The sequence below is a fragment of the Lepus europaeus genome, chromosome 1 (assembly GCF_033115175.1).
Source record: "Lepus europaeus isolate LE1 chromosome 1, mLepTim1.pri, whole genome shotgun sequence".
Classification (NCBI taxonomy): Eukaryota; Metazoa; Chordata; class Mammalia; order Lagomorpha; family Leporidae; genus Lepus; species Lepus europaeus.
Window position 1 is genome coordinate 20,660,348 of NC_084827.1, and position 25,368 is coordinate 20,685,715.

Here is a 25,368-nt window from a genome sequence, read left to right on the forward strand (position 1 = left end):
GAGGAGCCCTGGATGCTTTCCTCCGGAAAACGCTGAGCTGGTGGTTTAATGCACACTGAAACCAAAGGGGCTGGGATAACTTCTTTCCCCTTTATACTAAATAAATAAAATAAGCTGCTCTGAGTGATGTCAAGTCTCCCTCCTCTTTCAAGTACGAACTGGCCTAATAATCCTGGATGCCCCAATGGCCAAAACCAGCAAATGCAGCTGCCTGCCAGTTTTCCCCGGCAGAACACAGTGCCCTCACTCACGGCAGCTGCAGTGTGAGGTACAAAGGAAAGAGGGCCCAACAAGAATAGGACCGGAGGGGAGGACGCTCTGCACCCCATGCACTGCGGCCAGGCCTCAGGCCAGAACCTGAGGGAGCCAGGAGGCTAGAAATGGAGCCCAGGGCAGGCGGCATATCAGCAGTCTCTCCCCAAGCCCCACCCACCGCTTCAGCAAGGCTGTCGTTCTAAAAGGAGCCCCTCCAGCTGGAGAAGCAGATGCTACTGGCAGCTCCATATGAGTAAGAATGTGGCTTCCTACTAATTGCTGCCCACCTTACAAGAGACAGCAGCTTATGAAAAATGTCCAGCCTTCCCAGTCATAAGGAAACTGGCCCAGGAATGGTAGAGGGGCAGAATCAGACAGTCCAGGATCAGTGTCTGCTGCCCATCTCCAAATTCCGAACAGTGAGTCAAGATGGCCACAGAGAATGTGATCAGACATTACCTAACACTCGAGGATGAACGATGTGCTAGGCAGTTGGCTGGTAACAGATCCCAGAAAATCCAACTGAGAAGGGAAGGTGGGATGGGGCAGAAAAGCAAAAGGGGAGGTATTTTTCATGCAGAAATGAGGCATTAGCAGCACCCATTATGTGGCTTATCCAAAATTAACAAGACAGCAGAAGCAACCAAACTCTGAAAACAATGTCTCAGTCTCCAAGATGCAGCAGATGCCTCACACAAAGGGCTCAGCCTCACCAAGTGCCCAGTAAAGGTAGAGAAGACGAGAGTACATCAACCACCTTCTGGAAGAGAAATGAGAAAGGAAGCAACACACACTCCCCAGCCTGTCTTCACGGCTACACTGAGTAGGGATCCTACGGGACACAGCAATCTACCAAGTTGGCCACCGACACAACAGTGAACCCAGCAATGAAATCCGCGGCCAAAAGCAGGCAGGGGAGGTTAAGGATATAGATTGTGAGCAACCCATACACTGACTGTAGCTTTTCAAAGGAAAGTGAAAATGAAAAGTGGCATCAAAAATATGCCTAAGCAATAGGCTTGTCATGTACTAGGAGAAAAGCAAGCATCTGTGTCCCTCAGCTTCCCTTTCCAGTCTCAGTGCTGAAAAGGCTTTGCTTAAACACCGATGTGGACTGATAGCAACTTCATTGACATTCCCACATCTCGTCTGCAGTCTACCTGGTAACCACAACACACACAAGTACTAGGCACTGGTCAAGATCAGACTCTCAGGGACTAAAATTATAAACCCCATACTAATAAAAAATAATTTCCTGAAACCACAGCGCAGGTAATACACGAGGAACATAAACGTTTGGGTTCTGAAGTGAACAGAGCTCGCCCAGCACAAAGCTAATGAGCCCACCAAGGAATGAAACCTATAGCCCTGGCCGGCAAAAATGCAAAGTCCTGGCTGACTGCACTAAATTTGCCTTGAATATAAATGTTATGCAAAAAAAAAAAAAAAAGGGTAATTTATCTAAACACAGTGTAGGTAGCTCTGCAATCAGTGTCTCATAAATAAAGAGAGAAAGATGAAGGGAAAGCTCTCTAATTGATTTTAAAATTAGTTCCAAGCAAAGAAATAATCTGACAACCAACAAGGTCAACAACAGCAGAAAAAATATAGCCCTCAGTAAAAAGTGCACCTAAAACTTCAATGAATCAAGTAAGATACCTCAATGCTTATGTTTGGGAAACAGAGAGCAAGAATAGAGGTGTTAAAATAAGTTAATTGGGGACCAATCTTCAAAAGCAGTTAAAATTCTGAAATTAACCCCTCTGGTGGACTGAACTCAATCTGCACAGCGCTAATGGAATATACATTATGAGAGGAACCAGGCCTCATCACTCCAATGGCAGCAACCAGATTGAAACTGGAAGTGGGGAAGAGGAAGTGCCCGCAGAAAACTAAGCCATGTGTGACCTAAGCCAGCACAACAAGCAATGCAATTAAGAAGCAGGAAAAAACAGGATTGCAAAACCTCCCTCCTGGGATCCTCAGACCCTACTACATTGGCTCAAGCTGGGATGTTATCAGAAGCAGTCAAGATTAGCAGCGGCAGGTGGGTGGTAAAAGGGATGCCTACTCAATTGCAATATATGAAATTAAGTCTTTTGCTTCAGCAGGTATTTTTTATTTAAGCATTTATTAAGTGCCTACTGTGTTGACAACACAAGATACTGCAAGAGGAGCTGTGAAGCTCAGAAACAATGCCATTCAAGGTGACTCAAGCAAGGGAGTCCCTAAGTAGATAACCGTACAGGGTGTTACAGAGAAAGGAAAAGACTGTGGATGGAAGACTCTGTCCTAAAGGGGCCTTCAGGAGCCAGGGAATGGAATCAGGTTTCCTAGGCGCAGCAGGATGTTAAATGGCCACAGGACAGTAGATATAATGGTGCTGTCAACTCTGGAAACAATAGAGAGTTACTGCACCTCACAGGACAAGAAGAGGCAAGAAATATGAACATACTGGTACCAGGGAGATTTAGATAAATTGAGAGTGTAGAACTGTGTGATAGTGATGATTAAAGGAATAGTCAAAAAGGAGAGAGAAAAATGGAAAGAGATCAATGCAAAAGGTTCAGAGAAGAATTAGCCACCAAGACCCACTAGGAGACTATTAAAATGCCATAAAAATTATCTGAAGGAGATAGGCAAGATCACCGGGACGGGATACAACACTAACGGGACTAAAAGAATATAATTTAGAATGGGAAGAAGAAAGCAAATCAAAGGGCAACAAGACAGGCATACAGGGTCTTCTTTAGTTTAAAATTCACTTAGATCAGGGAATGCACATTTTTGGAAGCTCTACTACTGACCCACATACCAATGTCTTGACCTCATCACAAGGAGCCAGGCTTGCCCTGCAGTGACCTCGCCAGCAGAGCAGCAGACCACCCTAGTGTTTCCAGCGGTGGTACCTAGATATTTACCTGACGAAATAGGACATATACATTCTGGAATCTCAAATGGATGAGCTAAGACCCACCCACAGTCTTCTAATAGTAATTTTTTTCAGTCTTTTAACAATGGAGGTTTCAAGTGTTCTCAAAAATGCACAGATCAAACAAATCCGAAACTGGTACAGAATGCCTGTGCCAGTGCTCTGACATATTCCTACGTCTTTTGATCACAGTGCGGCAGTCCCCAGATCTCTCCATTGGAATCCGCTGAAATGCTATATCCATTTCAAAGAGCTTTTGCTTTTCTCCGAGGTCCTTAATGCCAAGCTGGAGTCCCTCTCTAATTTGCTATTTGCCTTATGCTCCCAGTCACCAGTGCGAGATCACAGTCAGTGGGTTTATTGGTTTGCCCCGCATCACTTAGGGACTCCAATCCCACAGCTTCCTGTTGCTGTGTATCTCAGCACAAGCATCCTCTGCCTGAGGGCCCAGAGAGACCGGTCATCTTGTCTTCAGAAATCTAAACTGGAGGGAATAGGTGGGAGATGGCTTTTAATTGTGTGAAAATGGCAAAGTCCCTGGGGGACCTGTACACAGATGGGAGTTACCAGCCCCAGGAACAGCCCTGCCTCTGACCAAGAAACCCTTTAGAACACCAGGGCACCACTAATAATGTACCTACCTGCAGCTTCTCTCTACTTGCACAGGAGACCCAGGCAGAGGAAGGCAGCAAGGACACGGGGAGAGTAAGCAGACAGCAGCTTTAACAGCGGGGAGCCTTCGGTGGCCAAGTCTGAATAGTTCGAGGCCCTGGTGGGGAGGACTCTCTATGCACTAAGTGAGTTCACAAGGACTGGGGCTGCCAGCTCGGTGGACAGTCTCCCCCTCCTGCTTTCCACACTTGCCAGAACACCAAGCTCATGCACTCTGTGTGGGGGGTTAGAGGGAAGCCACAGACGGAAGAGGCAAGCTCAGGACAGAGGTTGGGCAGAGGCCCTGGAAAGGAAAGCAAACCTTCTCCACTTCACACTGGGGGATGAGTACATTATGTACCTGTTTTCAAGGTAAATTTCGGCTCTGTACCTCTTTGCCAACAATAGCACCGCCAGAACCAACTTCATGGGGGAATAAGTCAGACCCTTCATCAGATGCCTGGGGGCTGATTCCTTTGTCATTAACACTCCAAGTGCAACACAAAGCCCACAGCAGCCCTGGGCAACAGAGCACTGGGCTCTGGCGTTTCACATCAAAGCGGAGCGCTCCCTAGGAAGTCCTGAGATTGCACAATGTGTTATCTCCTTTAAGGCAGCGGCTCAGAAAACCCACAGCCTTTCCCCACGACTTAGCACTAACTTCTCCATGGCAAGCAACTGGATAAAACAAACTATGCCTTCAGAGAAACCCTGATCCATGTTCAGGTTCACAAGAGCCCCATGCGTCAGTGTTCTAAATGGGCTCTCAGCATGAAGGAGTTAACACGGCCTAAGAGAGGACAGTGGACTTGACCTGAATAATGCAGGAGCACTATGGCACAGAAACACAATCAACAACAGACACATCCAGCCGGAACCATCGGAGGCAAGTACTATATACCTCCGCATTGAACCCTCCCACCAACCTTTCCAGCAACAAACCAAGCTCTAACCAAAACCCAGCAGCAGAGGGTAGCCATGAATTCCTGGATAATATTGGAAAGCAGCCACCTAGGGTGAAAACAGTTCCTTTGATCACCCTGTCTCATCCTAGGGCTTCCTCTGGCTCCAATTAAGAAGTAACCAAAACCCAGGGAGTGGAAGTATACAGTTAGCCTACGGCGAAGCCTTGTCTTCTTGTATAATTTAAGAGAAATGAACTAGTCTCTGCATGCAAGAAAGAAAAATCCAATTTGCCCTATTATGCCCCAAATTTATAGATGGCTCAGTAGATCTATATTACTTGATGACAGGTCACTAGAGCATGAGGAGAACCACTAAAATCTGCCTGGGCTTCCTTGAAAGCCAGGCCCTAGGAGGTCCTCACCTGGGAGCTCACAGGGCGGCCCACCCAGCAACAGCTGCAGGCCTTTGAGGATGCTCATGCCAAAGACTCTCCCTCCTCGCCTACCCCTCCAGTTCCTCTGCCTTACCCTCTCCCACTTGGTTCTTTGGGTCAGAAAAGGCCCTAGTAGTGTAAACAGTCAGCTTATCTTTCTCTCCTTTCTAAAGGTAGGGACCTTTCTAAAGGCCCCCAGACTCATAGGATGGGTGCCCCTTGGTAATGTCCTGAGCCTATGATTTAAGGTCATCTGCAACCATAGGTCACTTCCTTTCATCTCCCAGCAGTCCCCAAGCACCCTGTTTCTTCAATTGTAAGACCACCCCCAATTCCCATCCTTGACATTTTCCTTGGCGATTCTACCAGCCCTTTCCTAACGAGAGCGAGCACATATTCCTGTGCACACTGTGCCATACAGAAGGGCAGCTGGCCCACAGGGACAAAGGAGAACAAGAGCTGAAATCCACGCTGCCTTCTGCTTGCTGAGACACGTTCTCTGACACAAGGCTGCCCGGAGGAAGGGGTGGCCTTCTCTTATTTGCAAACATGTCATCTATACTTAACAGAGGTCGCGGCCACAACATGTGTACCTTACATACTTGGCTGGGCTTCCCTTGTAGCTGTTAGAAGAGTTGTTACACAGTAAAAGAACGCCTGGTGCTCAAGCTTCACACACATAGAATTATATACCACAATGGGAAACTGAGGCACTTTGTCGTCCCTGCATCCCTACCGTAAATCTCTGCTGATGTTGCCATTAGCAGAAGAGATCCTGCACACCTGATAATAACTCCGGGGACTTCTTCCAGGAGAAAGGCAACTATTTGGAACCCTGCAGGCTACCAATAAACTGCTGGAGCCATATCCATAGATCCCATTCAGCACACAAGTCACCCCAGGACGCTGGTCAGTCGATGCTGACCACAAACTCCGAGCTGCACACCCATTTTCATCTAGGATGATCTTCTCTTACAAGAGAGATACTTTCATACCTTGCAAATTCAAACAACTAACACAAGGGTGCTTAAATCCAAATGTGCCTTCCCCATGTTGGAAATTCCTTAAGATAAAAGCCCCAAATCATGACATCAGTCCTCACCAAATGGGCCCTGCTGAACTCCCAAGCCCACTTCTAACCACACCCGGACACCACACATCCTTACTCCTGTCACACAGATCCCCTGCAGTTCATCCCACGTCCCACATTCTCTCTTCGTGAATATCCTGCAACGTTTTCAGAAGAGGTACGTGGTGGCCCCAACTACACTTTCCTAGACACGTGTATCCTACCACTCACGCATCATCCACTGCTCTATTCGCAAAAACTCCTCTCATCTTTGTCACTGCTGTTTTGCAGGTCAGAAATTGTCTTCCCTCTCTTTTCATCTAGCTAAGCCCTAATTACCCTTTGGGCCTTAAACCGTACTTCCTCAAAGAAGCCTTCCAGGATTTGCAACTCTCCTAAATCCTACACTTTTCTTTCACAGCACTTAACATAAATGAAATGACCTGTGTGTTTCCCCCAATACATCCAAAAAGGGTAGACTCAAGAGAGTATCTGTTTATTTCCACCTGCTTCCCCTTAACTGTCCCTACAGCAAAAAAGGCAGCCAGTAAATATTGATCTGCTCAAATATAGAATACATAGGTTTGGATCTGGAGAGCTGTGCTGTCTACAACAGTAGCCCGTTACCTCATGTGGCCACTGAGCCCTTGAAACATTCCAGAGTGAACTAAAATGTGCTGCAAATGCGAAACATATACTAGAGTCCACGGATCTGGTATTGGGGGCAGGGAGCCTCATTTTTTTAAGCTTTCATTCTCTTATTAAGTGCTCAAAAGATATGATTATGGGGACAGGTGTTGTGGCACAGTGGTTAAAGGCACGGCCTGCAATACTGGCATCCCATTTGGGTGCCAGTCTGTGTCTAGGCTGCTCTACTTCCAAACCAGCTCCCTGCTAATGGCCTGGGAAACGCAGTGGAGGATGGCCCAAGTGCTTGGGGCCCTGCCCCTCATGTGGGAGACATGGAAGAAGCTCCTGGCTCCCGGCTTCAGCCTGGCTCAGCCCTGGTTGTTACAACATCTGAGGAGTGGGCCAGCAGATGAAAAATCTCAGTCTCTCCCTCTCTCTCTTTCTCTCTAACTTTCAGATAAATGAATAAATCTTAAATAAATAAATAAATAAGATTGTGGACCTATTAAGTCATTAAGTCAAACAAAATACATTACAATTAATGTTCCTCTTTTTTTTTTAAATGCATTTGAAAACCCAAAGTTACAGAGGGAGAAAGAGAATGGCAGACAAAGAGAGAAAAAAGATATTCTGGAATTCCATTTGGGTCTCCTACATGGGTACAGGGACCCAAACTTGGGCCAACTTCCCCTGCTTTCCCAGGCACATTAGTAGGAAATTGGATCAGAAGTGGAGCAGCTGGGACTTGAACTGGCACACATATGGGATGCAGGCATTGAGGATGGTGGCTTTCCCTACTGTTCCACAATGTTGGCTCCCAAATAATGTTTTTCTCAGGTTTTATTTGTACCTTACTTGCACATCTGAAATACCAAGTATAACGGACCCATCTGGCTGTCCTAACACTGGCCAGTGTTAAGCTGTGTTCTCTAACTTGTGTGGGCTAATTTTCTTTTCTTGAACTCCCACAATGTACAGGCTGCTCTGGAAAACCTTGAGGGGGCCCTCCACAACTATATTCAAAGTGTGTTACAGCATCTTATTTTTGATGTGAGCCTTCTGTAAATTCTTCTTGAGGAATTTAACAATAATGAAGATCATCCCTTATTTCCCACCAGAAACCATATGCTCTAGACTGTTAGAGCTAAGCCTTACTTGGAACTTTCTTAAAATGGAATTAGATCTCAGAAGTAAATTGTGTGTGAGAGAGAGAGAGAGAGAGAGATAAAGAAAGAGAGAAAAAACACCCACCTTGGTAAGGAAAAAAGAAATTCTACAATCAGAATCCTGTCTAACAACTTCCCATCAGCCTAAGAGAAACACATCTTTTTTCCCACTGAGGAACTCCAAAGGATTGGGGAAGAACTCAAAATCTTCAGTAGTAAGTTAATTGTTACTTCAGAAAACCTGCTATGATCCTACCTAAAACATGCCATTTCTCTAAAACCTGCTTAAAATTCATCTACATAGTCCACATTAACATAATGCTTTGGCTGATGATGCAGGCACAAACATTAACACTCAAGAATTGCGAAGTTGTGGTTGCTGTGGGAACCCTGATTCCAATGGTATGGCACAGATGCAGACTGGTGGACTACTCCCCGTCCTGACACAATTGGAGATGCATATTTACTCTGTGCAATGAGGCACAGCTACAGTTACCAAGAGAAACTGATTTTGGCATTTCTAGGCTTTCATGCATTTACATTCTCGACCTTACCACAATACTGTTTGCTGCATTAAATTGCCTCCTCCATGGGGGTAAACAGGCAGAAAATGAACTGACTGGCTCAACATTCAAATCACCCATCCTGTGTGTTTTGGATGCATGATCTGATTCAAAAGACAATCATGATATTTTTGTTTTACTCCTATGGGCTGCCTGTAAACTTGCACAGAGATGAAAACAGGGCATGGACTTCAACTTGTGAATGCTCCACAACATGGGTATATGTACAACACTGGAAAAGCAAATTCCTTATTTTTAGAACTGCAAAGGGATAAACAAAAGAGTAGCTAGTACACAGAACTAACATCAACCACAACATCTCATTTCTGAAAACCATCCAAACATGTGCCTTTAGCTCTGAGGACCTGCTTGTACAATTACTCAACAGAGTCACTTCATTTATCAGAGGGCAATAGAAAGATTAGGAAAGATATCTGTAAAAACAGGACACAAGGGCTGGAATTGGGGCGCAGGTTAAGACACTGCCTGGAACAACAGCATTCCTCATAATAGTGCCAGTTCAAGTCCCAGCTGCTCTGATTCTGATCTAGCTAATGTGTCTGGGAAAGACAGCCCAAGTACTTGGGCCACTGCCACCCATTAGGGAGACCTGGATGGAGGTCCAGGCTCCTGGCTTTGGCCTGGACCAGCCCTGGCTTTTGCAGCCATATGGGGAGTAAACCAACAGATCAAAGATCTTACTATGTCCCCCTCTTTCTGTCACTCTACCTTTCAAATAAATAAATAAATAAATGAAATTTTTTTTAAAAAAGGCTGTCAACAATACTATTAAACCTGTTAAAATACTATTAAACCTGTTATTGAAAATAACTTCAAAAAAGAGGATATAACCCCCCAAAAAATGTTCATCTTGAATAACACAGAAAAATGAAAGAAAATGACCATAACATTTGAAACAAAATTATGTATCCATATGCTGAACACCAGCTCTACAAGTTTTCACGCAAAGCAGAATTGATCAAAATTGGCATATCCATTAGTAAGGCAACCACCTACTCGGCCAAAAGACCCCAGCACAGGCCAGTGTAATCGACAATGATTGTTAGCACTTGCAAAAGATGAGTGACTAACCCCCAGAGCAAAAGCATAAGGGAATATCAAATCAAAATGACCAGCATTTGCCCTGTTATCACATACGTGAGACACAAAGCTTCTTGTCTCCTTATTCACAGATAAGTTAGACCTTACTAATAAATAAAACTCATCCAGCATCACACATACCCCAATCCTCACTGCTCTCAAGCTCCCTTGGGGGTGGCAACAGTCGCCATCTGAAAGCAGTGCATGTGGTTCAGGTGACACTGAGGCCTGTCCAATGGGACCAGGCTGCAAATATCAGAAAATAATACTTTGGAGATTAAAATCTAATTCTAGAGCTCCTTCTTTTGCTTCCTGTGAACAGGCTCAGCTGCTTCCCTGTTCTCACCTGTGTGTTCTCCCCCTCCAGCCGTGGGGGTCGGATGCTTGACAGATGGATAGTCTTGTAGTCTCCGGAGTTGAGCTTCACAACAATGGCATCCGCATTCAGAACCTGCATCACCTGTGAGCAAGAAGAGACAATGCTGAAATCTGACTCATCAGCCCTGATGGTCACCATCACACGCAAGGCCCGATAAGACCAACAGCCATTTGAGGTAGATCCAAGATGATGCTTCGCAATACAACAGTGGCAGAGAGACTATGCTGTAATTATCAGTCCCCAGAGACCCTGCTATAACTCCCCAAGAGAAAGAATGAATAGCATTCATATCTTTTGCCCAGACCAAGAAATATGGTTAACAATGCAGCTTATTAAAAACTGGAAATCCAGTTTCTATGGTTTATTGAAGATTTTCCTTGGAATAGGCGCTACACTAAAATCAAAAACCCTTTCTCAATGTGAATCTAGGAAAAGAGGCAAGGATTGGATTAGAAGGTCGGAGAACTAGATGAGAAAGAACTAAAATAGGATGCCCCAACAGAGAGCAAGGAAATCAAAGGCAAGGGAGGGGCATAAGAACTGTCAGCTCAACATGGGGAAGAGAGGCCTGACTGTTAATCTCACACTAAATTACTAAGACTTCACCCCAACTACTCTGAGAGCCTCCTTTTCAGAACACCACCCATGGACATCCTTGCTTTGGGAACCAGAATCATAAACACTGGACCTCACTCTCAATTTCAAAAAACTGACTTCCACGGGCTTACTTGGTTAATCCTCTGCCTGCAGTGCCAGCATCCCATATGGGCGCTAGGTTCTAGTCCTGGTTGCTCCTCTTCCAATCCAGCTCTCTGCTGTGGCCCGGGAAGGAACTGGAGGATGGCCCAAGTGCTTGGGCCCCTGCACCCACATGGGAGACCAGGAGGAAGCACCTGGCTCCTGGCTTCAAATTGGCATAGTTCCACTGTGGCAGCCACTTGGGGCATGAACCAACGGAAGGAAGACCTTTCTCTCTCTCTCTCTCACTGTCTAACTCTATCTGTCAAATTAAAAAACAAAAAACAAACAACGACAAACCAATTAAAGAAGAAAAAAAAAAAAAAAAAAAAAACCTGGCTATTAGGACATTCCCCTAATGACTACAGAATACAATCCCATTCAGCCCAGGTTAGCGCCACATCAAGGTTCTAACTAGAAGCTGGAATACAGCCAGCACTCTACAATTCACCCAATTATATGCAGACTGTTGTGTCAAGGCTGTTTGGTTTTATTTATTTTTTTGTAAGCAACACTTCGCTACAAAGTAGTCACTGACAAAACACTATCACCATGCACTTCCTCTGCACAAGCAAAATCAAACCATTCTAGGATCCAATCAGGCTCATTGGGAGTGACAAGGTAGTGGAATATCTTTAGGGTCCGCAGCCAAAAGTGAAAACAGACTTCACCTCCTCTTCAGTGCAAGAAACAAAAGGACAGGCTAGGCCCACCTAGCCCATGGATATTACACTGATAACTGTCTTAAGGGAGGCCTCAGTAATTTTTTCCCCAGAAGGCTTTAGATCTTTCAGCACAAAAGTACCCATTTACTAGCACTCTTCAAAAAATGGCCACTCTCTCCCTGTTCCAAAGAGCCAGCCAACCACATACCAAAAAGGTAAGTGGTTTAAGGGACAATCTGAAGCAAGCAAAAGGCAAAAAATAAATGAGAAATCATACAGGAGAGGAAATAACAGGGGTTAAGTGCCTTCAGGAGGAATGACTGAAAGAAGACAGGTGGAACCGAGCTATAACTCCACGGAAGGCTGACACGGCTGTAGGACGGGACAGCATCCCTGGGCTTGGCCACTGTGAGTAAAGGGGACAACGTGAAGAATAGCCCAGGAATCAGGAAAGCAATGAAGCGTCTCGCCAAGAACTGAGGAGACTAGAAGAGGGGACAATTTTTAATTTTCCATTTTCTAAGACTGACTTGCAACCCTTAACATAACAAAAAAGACAACCTCGTATAACCATAATTATTCTGCTAGAACCTTCTGGCAGATCTGATCATCATGAAGATTAATCGCTAAAGCCAAGAGAGCTTGAACCTAATTGTGAACACCAACCACAATCCAAGGCATGATATGCGATCACAAAAGGACCAGAGTCAGGGCTAATAACCTAGGTATGGGTTTTATAAAAAAGTGCAGGGCTTTGCACCATCACAAAAATTTAAAACTACTTGGAATGTACAACCAAAAACACAGATTCAATAACTCAAAGGGGAAAAAAACAAAAGACAGATATTATTCCCACTACCACCTAGACAATTAATGCACAGTAAAACTGTCCAAAGGAATGGAATTTCTTCCTTGGAAAACCGACCAAAATATTAAAGACCCCCAGCTAATGAGTTCCCTAATCCTTCATAACCTCACATTTGGATGACAGGAAAAGTATTATTCAATGGATATCAGAACATTTAGACAGTGAGATTTCCATGATATTTGCTTATTCTGCTATTCTAACCTGAAACCAAACGGAAGGAAAAAATTCTACAAAGCCAAGCCAAGCAAAGTAACTGGTATAGTAAATCAATACAGCTCCACATTCAAAAGGATACTCAAAGGATAACCGGGTAGACACCACACTTCTCGAAGGCACATACATCAGAGTATTTCAGGAATCCCTATGTTGGACAGGTCTGTACCTCCTCTCCAATCCAAACTCTCATTAAATCATCGAATTGCCAAAAACAGGGAAATTCCTACAATCGTCATAACAAAAATCTAGACATTCTCTGCTCCCTAGCCATGCTAAGAAAGGAATAAAACTAGGGAAAGTATCATAGTGCTCACACCTTCACCCCCTGATTCCAGAATGTGAAGATCTGAGCATACCCTGTGACAAGTTACTGGGCTTCATCACCCCTTATAATGAATGCGTTAGCAGCAGAAGCAACGGATGGATCCTTGGAGCTGTAAATTTCGCCACAGCAGCAGCAGACTCTCTGCTCGGCATCTCCCCGATTAGAAACCTCCTCTTCAGGAACTGCGCACTCTGACGCTGCCAGCTAAGCATGGTTCAGCTTTTGAGGGGAGAGGGAGGGGGAGCGTATGTGTGTGCATCCACGTGTTCGTATGTGAGCGGGGTTTGTGCCTTTGGATTCCTCTGTAAATGGTGTCACTGCCATCCAGAGAGACACGGAATGAGCCATAAAACACTGGTGATCGTCACACACTGTGCAATAAGTAAAATGCGAGCAGATCCCTTTCCCCAGCCCGCTCCTCAGCACTGCTGCAGACCACGCTTACACAGCACTGCTTCTCGCGTGCCGGAGGTGTGCCCACACTGCTCAGTCTCCCCGTACGCCAACCCGTGCGTACCCACCACGCCACACATGCCACGAGATCCAAACGGCACAGGAAAAGAAATCGACGTAGAGCAAGTCACTAGTTGGATTCCAGACACATGTGACAAAAACTCTCTCCACATCTCTTGAAAACAAATTATATAAAGTAAAAAGGGTTAGTGGTGACAATGGATAGGCTAACAGCTAGCATGGAGAACTGCAGGGCTGTGTCAGGGCAGGAAACCATCCCCCTCTCTAGCCTCCTCCTATCTACAGAGCTGATCCACAGGGTTCACAGCATGGCCATGAGCTGCTATTTTCCAACTACTTAAAACCTTGCAGCACGCAGAAAACGAGCAAAAAGCCTTTCAACAGCCTCTCAAGTGACAGCGCCTGACAGATTACCTCCCCAAACACAGCCCAAACAGTGCTAATGCTGCCAACATGGCCAATTCCAGGTAGAACAAAAGGACGCCCAACCCAAACAAGGCCTTCTACTGGCAGTACCAGAAAGTGTCCTTTGATGGGGCCACTGGGAATGACAGACAACTATCCTTCCTCCTCTGTGAAATCATGACATCTGGCTGCTTGGACGGCTCCCTAAGGTCGTATGCTATGTCTGCTTCCCCTTGTCCCCACGCCTTGACAAAAAACAGGGGCACAGTTGGCCTGGCGGTTAGTCACTAGTTAGGATGCCTGCATCTCACAGCGAGCGCCTGGGTTCAGTCTCCGGCCCTGACTCCAGACCCCAGCTTTCTGCTAACGAGGACCCCTGGGAAACAACGGTAGTGATTTAAGGTGAATCCTGCCACCCACCTGGGCAGACCTGGATTTTGAGTTCCCAGCTCCCAGCTTCAAATACCTGGCCAGTGGGCATTTGGGCAGCTGTGTATTCTCTGCTTCCCAAATACATAAATAAAGTGTAAAAATAATCACAGCAACACCTGATGAACGCACCTCTTGGCACTCAAGCATAATCACACCAGATATTATAATAAATACTTAAAGGAAAATCAGGCTCCTAGAAAAACTCAACCCAGGGACATTCCACAAATACCTGATCAGTACTCTCCCAAAAGTGTCAAGGATATCAAAAGTGAGGCTGAGAAACGGTCCTGTCCTAGAGAAGCCTACAGAAAAATCACCAAGTAAATGTGATGTGCTATCCAGAACACAAAAGGGACATGGGAAAGAATCAAGGAAACCTGAAAAAAAAGTATGGAACTTAGGTCAATAGCCTCGATATTGGTAAATGCATTAGACCAAACACACTGTACTCACGTAAGGTATTACCAACAGGGCAAACAGGTGGTGCTGGATAGGAACGCTACACTACCTGCTCGCTTTCTCCAAATTGCCCTAAAAAATTAAAAGCATCTAATAAAAATGGTAATTTTTAAAGCCAGGTAAACATTTAAAAAAATCTCTTCTAACGGAATCATTTGCTTGTTTTCTTATCAGCAAAGCAGTTTGCTAACATAAGCTGCAAACCAAATGCGGATTTCTCCTTGTAGCAGCATAGACCACCCTTGCCACATCATCCCCAGAGCTTCCTTTTCAACTAAAAGTCACCCAACAAGTCAAGGAATTGGCTGGTGTTTGTTGGTTCTCGCCCCACAACAAAATAGGAATATACCATAGAAGTCTACATAATGACAAAAATATTAAGAATTACACTTGATTCAAAATCATCTAACAAACCCATTTCCATTCAACAATGTACTGAAAGTCCAACCCAGAGCAAATAGGCAAGCAAAATATATAAAAGACATCCAAAACGGAAAGGAAGAAATATATATAAAACCCTCATCATTTGAAAAAAAATGGTTGCAACTAATAAATTCACAGCACAGCAGGATACAAAGTCAACACTCAAGAATCGGTGCTCAAAGAATTTAAAGACACAAATGAATGCAAATTTCATGAGCATGTATCAGAAGACACTATCAAGGTACAAATATTATTCAAAGTGATTTATAGATTTAATGCAACCCCTAACATAATAGTAAAGATGATTTTTGCAAAAATTGAGGCACCTATCCTAAAATTTGTATGGAATCACAAGGAACCCCCCAACAGCCAAAACAATTCAGAAAAAGAACAGGATCCTGTAGAAGATTCTTGCATCTTGATTTCAAAACTTCTTTCAGAGCTATGGTAATCAAAACAACATGGCGGCCAGCGCCACAGCTCAATAGGCTAATCCTCCGCCTGCGGCGCAGGCACATCAGGTTCTAGTCCCGGTTGGGCGCCAGATTCTGTCCTGGTTGCCCCTCTTGTAGGCCAGCTCTCTGCTGTGGCCCGGAAGTACAGTGGAAGATGGCCCAAGTGCTTGGGCCCTGCACCCACATGGGAGACCAGGAGAAGCACCGGCCCTGCGGCCGCGGCAGCCATTGGAGGGTGAACCAACGGCAAAGGAAGACCTTTCTCTCTCTCTCTCTCTCTCTCTCTGTCCACTCTGCCTGTCAAAAAAAAAAACATGGCATAAGCATACAGACAGAAGTACTCACCAAAGGAACTGAATCCAGAAATAAAACCGTGCATTTATGATCACAGTATTCAACAAGGCTGCAGTGGGGAAAGGATAACCTTTATAACATAAGGGCAGGGCAATCTGGATAACCACATGCAAAAGAACGAAGCCTGACCCTTACCTATATAAAAAGAGATCCATGATTTAAATATTTCTAAAGCTATTGGAAGAAAAACACAGCACAAAAGCTTTACAACACTAGATGAACAAATGATGTTAGGTATGACACAAACACCACAAGCAACAACAGAAAAAAACACATTAGGTGATGAAAATTTTAAGATCACAAACTCCTAGGGCTGGCATTGTGGTATAGGGGATTAAGTCGCCACCTGTGATGCCAGTAACCCTGATCAGTGTGCAGGTTCAAGTTCTAGCTACACAGTTTCTAATCCAACATCCTACTACTATGCCTGGGAAAGCAGTAGAAAATGGCCCAAGTATTTGGATCCCTGCCATCCATGTGAGATACCAGGATAGAGTTCCTGGCTCCTGGCTTCCACCTGGCGCAGCCCAGGCTATTGCAGCTATCTGGGGAGTGAAGTAGCAAATGATAGTTTCTGTTTCTTCCTCCTCCCCTTCCCTTCTCCCTCCCTCCCACCACGCTTTCCCTCCCTGTTTCGGGAAGTGAACCAGTAGACAGAAGATCTCTTCCTTCCTCTCCCAGTATCCCGTCACTCCTTCTGTCACTGTGACTTTCATATAAATAAGTAAATAAACCTTTAAAATCATGTGTTGCCAAATAATCTCACTAAAAACAAATGAGCAGATATTTGACACAACAGTAGAGTCCCTGGATTTGAGTTTGCCTCTGCTTCCAATCCAGCTTCCTGCTAATATATACTTTGGGGGGGGGGGGGGGGGATAAAAAAGGGGTTTTGGCTCAAGTACTTGGGTCTACATGGGAGAACTGTATTGAATTCTGGGCCCCTAGCTTCAGCCTGGCCCAGCTCCAGCTGTTGCAGATATTTGGGGGTGAACTAGAGATAGAAGAGATATCTGTCTCTTTCAGCCTTTCAAAAAAATGAAAAAAAATAATAAGGGCAAAACCAAATACATTTTAAAGTCCACTGCATCCATGGATAGCTTATAGCCCATTTTGCAAAACTAGCCACTGGTGTCAGTTGACTACGTAGGGCTCCCAGACATAGGCTCAGAGAGTAAGCTTCTTGGAGGCAAGAGCCATTTCCAGTTCTTTTACATCTTTTAAATGCACCTGATTCAGTTCCCTGCTTGTTTAAGCTTTATCTGGGCACAGAGGAAACAGAGCTCCTGACCCACTCAGGGCAGTGAGAAGACGCCTTGTGAGGACGGGCTTTTCCTCCACCCCGCCTCCCCCACCCATGTTATTCGGGTCTGTGAAATCTGCAACGCCCAAGATTCCAGCAGCAGAGACAAGGATGCCAAGCCACGTGCTCAGGGGACCATATGGCTACAAACAGCACAGATCAGCTAAAACGCCACAGGGAAGGCGGGCAGGGAACTGGCAGGCCACGACAGGCACAAAAGTCTCGGGCAGGCTCAGCTAATCGCTGTGAAGTGAACATGCTTCTGTGCTAACCTGGAAAGACAGGGAGCACCCTCCCTTGTGTTTCATTCCCTAGGAAGGAAAACTGCTTAAGCAGATGATGGAAATCAGGCTCTCAGAAGACTAAACGTATCAAGAGAATATTTCGTTGAGTTTCAAATTTCTCAGAGCAAGCTTCTAGGCTAACACTCTGATACATAGCACTGTATCAGTTCCAGAAATCAACTATGTGACCCTAGAAGCATTCACTTCAAGAGGTCACAGGTTACAGGTGCAGGCTTCTCAGGTGGTTTTGCTGTGCCCTATAAAATTACTTGCTTAGCAAACAGGAACCGTTGAAATGAGAATCACTATTTAGGGCCTTAACAACCACAAGAACCCCACAGGAGAACTGTTCAGCAATGACTTGCAGGAACCAGGCAACACAGAACTCGGCAGAGCTCCTTAAAAATTTTGTTTGGCACTGACAGACATTTTAATAAATCAGGTAAAAACCAACTCCAGGACTTCAGTTGGGTTCTAAGGTATAAAAATAAGGCAGATGCATTTTCCTTTCTAATTTAATGCTGATATTCTGAGTTCTAGAACAGAGGCTGACAAACTATGGCCCAATGATCATCTAGCCTGCTTCAGAGAGACCATATGGCCTGCAAAGGCTAAAATACTGGCTCTGTTGTCTTTTAAGAAAAAATTGGCCAACTGCAGTTTATGCAACATATTTGAAAATGAGATATACACTTGCTAACATTTCTGAAGAGATTATTTGGCAAATATGTTCCAAATCATGATTAAGGAAGTAACTGCCATTTTACATGAAAATTCAATTTTTAAGTAATTATTAACTATAGGAATATGGTATAGCCTTACAATGGAGTCAGGTGCACCAATTATAAGTGAGCATTTCTAGATAAAAATAAAGGGGTATATCTAACTTATTATACAGCTATCTACATAGGTTCAAAAGGACAAAGATGAGGGGAGAGAATAAGACTGCGAGAAAACTCTGGAAGCTAGAAAGCATATGGATGAGTACTAACTGAAACCACAGATGCACAAAACCTAACGCCTGAGCCAGTGGTGAGAAAAGACAACAGCCAGTCTTATTTATACCCCAGAATCCCCTTTCAATCCAGGCAAATTAGCCAAATGTGTCCAACTGTCGAATCAGGCATGCAAAGTAAAATGAAAAAGGGACCAAAAATTAAGATTAGGTTTAAATCTCTACAAGAATCACCTAGATTTCTAGATGTACACCCTAAATGCCACCCATAGGATCACTGATCCTAACCCTGTGTTGTAATACCAACCATGAACGCCAAAAACCTGAGGAAAGCCTCTCAAATGAAAACTAAAGAACCAACTCAACAGGGAGCGAATATGAAGAGAAAAGAAACCTCTAAAACTATGAAAATTTATTACTCCACAACCTGAAACATGATATTGACGTCTGAAGGTGGCATTAGATGGGCATGTATTTGGCATGGTGTTAACACGCCACTTGTAAAGCCTGCACTCCACATCATAGTGCCAGGGTTTTGATCCTGGCTCCATTCCTCAGCTTCCTGCCAAAGGACACAGCCAATGATGTCTCAAGTGGCTGGGTCTTGCCACCACTTGTGGGAGACCCAGATGGAGTTCCAGGCTCCTGGCTTCAGCCTGGCCAAGCTCTGGCTGTTCGGGGCATTTAAGAAGTGAACCAGCAAATGGGAGCACTGTCTCTCTTTCAAATAAACAATAAAATCATAATTTAGAAAATGTTCACATATATGAAATAGAAACATTTAGAGGAAAGAAAAGCTACTAAAAATGGAAACAGTATCATATATAAAATACTACCCCCAAAAAAGGCTAAAGGATAAATATAAGGAAATCTAAAAAATAAAAGTCCCAGAAATAAAGGGCTAAACATTGGCACATAATATGTTCACATATGTATAAACAAAGCACATCACTGTGAAATCAAAATTGTTGGATCAAAAAGAATTAGCTAAAACTTTACAGAAAGAATCTCATGTTAAAATGAAACAATAGAACGGCTTAAAACCTTTAAAAAAAAAAAAAGTAAGTTAGAAAACACTGTAATAGCTAAATGAAAACCAAGCAATACCTTTAATGGAAAACAACTTCTAAATCAGTGATTCTATACCCAGCTAAACTATCACTCGAGTATAAATAGAAAATGGATAAGAAAAGGGCTCAGAAATATACTTCCCAAGCATCATTCTGCCATGAAGTTATAGAATGCATCGTAAATCACAAAACAGAAGTCATGAGCTGCAGAAAGTATTGTTCCAACCCAAGTGTTAAGGCAAAGAAACTTCCCAAGATATTAGTGATGAAATCCAAAGGTACCAGCACTCTAAAAGGCAAAAAGGAAGAATCACTCCAGCCTCCAGCAAAGTATTATTAAAGGTTAAATTAGCACATTGAAAGTCTTGGAAGGAGAGTCAGAAAGTTGAATTAATAATAACTACATACAAAAGAAATATGAATTTTTAAAATTACTAGCACCAGTAAAAGCAAACACTTGTGTAGGAAATGAAAAATAGTATTAATATGCAATACCACTGTGGTAATAAGTGCCACAAGAAAAATGATTAATTTAGTCAATTTATGATATAGCTTTGCTGGGAGAATTGAGGGAAAGTACATGTACGTGGCATGTGAGTATGTGTGTTTAAGTGAGAAAACGAAATTCTTATCTTTCATGCTATGAAGGAAAGGGGTTATAAATACATCAAAACATGAAGAAACAGCAATATAAACCTTTTATTCAGGTAAATGAATGAATCAGCTAAGACCTTAAAGAGATGCCACAAGGGCGAGGGAATGGAACTAGTACATTTCTTAATAAACCTGTAGTAACTTTAAATTTGTTTTGTATTAAAAACAAACTTAAAACTAAAAATTTATATACAAAAGAGTACAGAGCAGTACTTCTAAAGTGAATGCCAGTCTGCAAAGAGATAAGGAACACGCACCTGAACATCACTACGTCCATCACCAAAACACTGGTGACACTTAGGCAGCAAGCCTTTGTTGATGAAGGCAGCGATGCCTTGATTTATATTCTGTCTCGGGCTTCCACATCATGTCAAGGCACTCTGAGTAATTAGGGCTGGTATAGACCAGGGATCATCAAACTTTTATGTAAAAGGCCAGAGAGCAGATATATTAGGCTCTGTAGGCTATAACTCTGGTGTAAGCCTGAAGGCGATAATTCTTTGCATGCTAAAACTCAGTTTTCAACAACTCTGTCATAACTCCTCAGCTCTGCCACTGTACCATGAAAACTGCCACAGACAGTATGTAAACAACCACACATGGCTTTGTTCCCATTTATGCATGACACTGAAATTTAATTGTATATAAATATCATGCCAAGTATTTTATTCAATACAAAATCCATTTTTTTCCCAATGAAAATCTTCCAGACCACACAAAAACAGTTGCTGGGCCACATTTGACCTATCAACCATAATTCACAGAAGTTGAGACAGAGAATATAATCAACTTTGGATTTTTGTAAGGAAAAAAAAGCTACATCAGAGTTTCACGTAATATGGGTGTATTTACTCATCTCCTTCACGCTTTTCTCTTATTATAAAAACTCAAAAGTTTGAAGATCCCCTACTTACAAATAAATTTTACTCTCTATTAAGCAATGCTATATTCAAATTACCTAGATTTGGGTGTTTAAGGCTCTACAACCGATTAGTTATTCCTCAGAATCCTAATTTAGTTGCTTTCTGGGGCAATCTATTCTGGCATTGTAATGAATATAACTTTATTGTAATGATAAAGATTAACATTATTTACAAAACAAACAGATTGGGATGTTGTCATCTTAAAAATGGAAGAAATCCTACAGCCAAGTTTCTCTTTTCTAGTTACCAATAGGTCATATTTAAGATAAATGCAAAAGCTATGGGCTCAATCACTAAACCTCTGAATCTCTTTCTTCTGCAATGTCTGAGTCCCCAGTCAGCAAAAGTCTTCTAGGTTTTTCTACAATATTAATTGCAACTAAGAAGGGGCTGATAGTGGATAGGGCTAGGTATTGGGACCTTCCCAAGCCTAAAGCACAGAACTTCAAAGTGCTGGTGGGAAAACTGAAGACCTGACTCCCATGTTCAGTAAACAATCATTTGATTGTGTAACTACAGCCTTGCAGCACAGAACAGGCTACAGGAACATGAGCACAATTACGGGAGTGTCACATATGTAGAGTGACACAGAGAAGCCCCATGGAGGGGCTTCCACACTAGTATCCTGCGTAACAAAAAGGAACCAGATGTCCCTTCTGGTCCACATCCAAAAGGGGAAGATACACAAGGAGCACCCCGCTACGAGATGACTCCTGGGAAAACGGGTGACTATGGCTATTCCCACGGCTACTCTGACACACCTACAGAGGACAGGAGGCCACTTGATCACCCAGGACCTATTACTTCCGACATAATTAAAAAGAGCGAAGAAATCCAGCGAATTCCTCAGAGACTTTGCTAATATTTAAGAGTGTCCAGGTTTTTCAGGTTTACGGCGCCACCTTGTGGCTTCCCTTCCTAAATGCGGGGTTAATGGAGAAGAACACAGCCACCCTCTCAGTCCAGGAATATAGATGAGTATTAAACAGGTATCAGCTCATAAAGACAAAGATTCTAGCATCTCTGAACAAAAGGAAAAATAAATTGGGAAGAAACAGAGAACAGGTGTGTCATTCAAGATACCAAAACCTACAACTACAAAAAACGTTTTTATAGCACTGCTTGATATAATCAAGGGATTTAAAAAGTTTATTCCTACCAACAAAACCCATCCCAACAAGCCATCGGTGGAAGAGAAGTATCCCGAGGCAGGACAGGGACACACACACACACACGAGTTCCAAAACAGAAAGAAGAAATCTGAGGTCACACATACTTGGACAGAAAAAACACCACAGGATGCAATTTGAGAAGCAGACAAACCCGATAAAATGAGATTACAAGCTGGCAACATCAACTACTTTCACTCATGAACTTCCAATGAAGTTAAGGCAATTTTTAGTGAGAAATTTTTAAAGTTAACAAAGAATTTTTAAAAGTCTCGACAAGCCAGACACATACACACACACACACACACACACAGGCTTTGCTGTGAAATTTTCAAGAGCTGCAGCATTTCTAATGATTCAAGTCATTGCATTTTCACTCGCCAATCAATGTCTGCTCTCCATTTCAAGAAGCACAGAATGACTTACCTTGGCAACAAACTGCTTGTCCTTTTGGTCCAAATTAGCAGTGGGAGCTACATAGTCTCTCCATATTCTCAGCCTGCGCTCCTTGGCAAACCTGGCAACAAAGCAAGGATGTGAGATCAGACCACGTCCACTCCATCTGATGCCGCCACCACCAGGGAAGCAGTTTGTCCACAACCCTACCTGACCCTACAGCACACCAAGATGACAGTAAGTGGAAATATCCAAGATGCAGATATAAACCTATGGCTGGTAGGTATACTTTGAGCCTGAACAGCACAACTAAATTTGATAACTAGTTCTTTGATTTATCCAGTATCATCTGAACTACTATTAACAAATTTAAGCTGACCCAAACAGAACAAATGTTCTCTTTGGAAGAAAAGATCAAATAAGAACACACGCACATATACAGCATTTTTTAAAAAGCATAGGCCTGTGCAATTTCCATTTCAATTACGAGACTGATATCAGCTACCAAATCCTACAAACAAGAGCAAGCATCTAAAGAATAATGGGAAAATGCACTAAATCCTTTTAGAAGCTCATTGGCTAAGAATTAATAAACCATGTTTCCAGAAATGTATTTTAAAGCACTAAGACAAATAGATATTTTCTACATCACATGAAGAATACTATGTGGAATATGTGCATAGATTAACAAGTAAACAAGCAGCTGTTTGAAAACAGTGAAAAATAAGTAGATGTGTGTGCAGAAGAGTTATTGTTTCTAAAAACAGTATTGTACCTTTTTTTTATAGAAGCACCAAAATGAGTAAAAACAAAGCAAGATGTTGTAGTCATAAAATTCACAGAACACTTCAACAGAGGATGCAATTTTAGCAAGAATGCAAGTGGCTCAAATATAGCATGCAAAACAGCAGGCAAGTCATCACGTATTACTGAGATGTGATTTGCATTCCCTGATCTAAGCCTTTTTTAATAATAGGCACTCTCCAAAGAATGGATAAAATCTCTACAGATGTTATAAAACACGGAGATAACATCTTGATTGTACTTACTTTCTTCAGAGAGAGGCAGGAACTTTTACAGAATGCAGAAAAATAGTACCAATGAAAATAAACTTAGGATATTAAGAAACCCAACAGGATTTCCTGAACTTTAAAAAAACAAAACAAAAACCTGAAAACCACAGAATAATCAAAAATAAGAGGAATGAGTACTGTTTCTTTCTAGTTTAAAATCATTTAAAATAATTTAGAAAATCATGGTGAGGGGGAAAGACAATTCACACATCCATCATCCCAAAACTAATGGTCCAGACTAAAATGCACTTCCGCCAAAACTTGTGAGTGCTTCTGTTTACAGGGACACAAGGATGTGGAAGTCCCAAGAGAAGGAACAAACAGTAATTATTCAATCTATCTTGCTGTTTTTCACTTAGCTGCCTGTCTCAATGGCAAAGTGAAGACAACTGTCAAGACTGAAGCAAGCCACAGGGCAAGCCTTGAATTGAGAGTAGAGAGTAGACAGTCCGCACGATTTCTATTCCTCCACTCTCCTGCCTACTCTATCGTCTTCCACACACCCCACCAAAGGAAGAAGTTCACCAACATCTAAAAATACTTGACCTTCATGCTTGAAATAGCCTCTGATCTTTGGAATTTTCACATTCACTTTTCTGGAAATTACTTTGTTTTGACATCTCCTTGCATAAATTACCAAGCCAAAAACATGGCACCGTAGTTATAAATGCAGAAAGTAAAAAATAGAGTAAATCTGAAATTGGTCAAAGGAAATACTCATCATTGCAGGACTGACCATGATTCCCTACCTGTGTGTAAGATTGACAGAGATGGCACAAAATCTCTGGGAGGAAAGGATACTTTGTTCTGGGTCAGCAGTAGGGCGTCAGGTTTCCCAAGAATATTCAATGGTGCTGGCTTAACATCTATAGGCTCTATCTTTAATACCCCTGCTCCAGTCTGCCTGTTTAAGACTAGTGGATGGGCAACCTCATCTTCCTGAAATAATTCTCAAGCAAATTCCATTGCAAACCAATCCAACGGCCAGCTGAAAAGGCCCATCAAGGGCAGGTGCCTGGCTTACTTAGGACATCTGTATCTGTGAGTGCCAGGGCTTGAGTCCCAGCTCCGCCCACAACTCCAGCTGCTGCAGACCCCAGCAGTAAATGATGCTGGCCTCCGTCGTTGGTTCCTGGGCTCCTGGCTTCAGGATAGCATAGCGCTTCAAGCACTGGGCAGTAAATTGGTGAATGGGGGATTCTCTCCCTGACTTTCAAATAGAAATTTTAAATACATGCTAAAGAAATCAATGAATGAATAACATCTTAATGCAAATGTACGCCCTCACTATCCAGCACTGCATCAGGCTAAGCCCAAAGACTAAGTCACTGCTCCTGTGACACCCCAGCTTCGTTTGCAATTTCCGTGTTCCTTCACCAAAATAAAGCAGACGCTGACTCGGCTGGGTGAGAGCCGATCGCGATCGCCACAATTTCCTTCCCTCCACGAGCTCCTCTGGTGGAAGCTACCTGACTGCCCTTACCTCTCGGCGGCCCTCAGCTTCTCCGCACCGCGAGTGTAGACTGCAATCGACCAATCCACACAACGGGCAAACCCTTCCTTCAGGAGGAGCTCCGTGATGTTCCCGTTCTGAAAACCAAGGCACAGGAGCCGACAGGCACGGGTGAGATTCTCTTGCAGG

The 25,368-nt window shown here is 43.3% G+C and overlaps 1 protein-coding gene across 1 annotated transcript in view; it reads right to left on the minus strand.

Moving 5' to 3' along the window:
- The window catches only part of SND1 (staphylococcal nuclease and tudor domain containing 1), a 409,440-nt gene that overhangs the window by 333,575 nt on the left and 50,497 nt on the right, over nucleotides 1-25,368 (minus strand). The window contains exons 8-10 of the mRNA XM_062203815.1: nucleotides 25,210-25,316; nucleotides 22,684-22,774; nucleotides 10,053-10,166 (exon numbers count right to left, since the gene is read on the minus strand). Of these exons, the coding sequence (XP_062059799.1) occupies nucleotides 10,053-10,166; nucleotides 22,684-22,774; nucleotides 25,210-25,316 (312 nt within the window). The remainder of the gene's footprint in view (nucleotides 1-10,052; nucleotides 10,167-22,683; nucleotides 22,775-25,209; nucleotides 25,317-25,368) is intronic.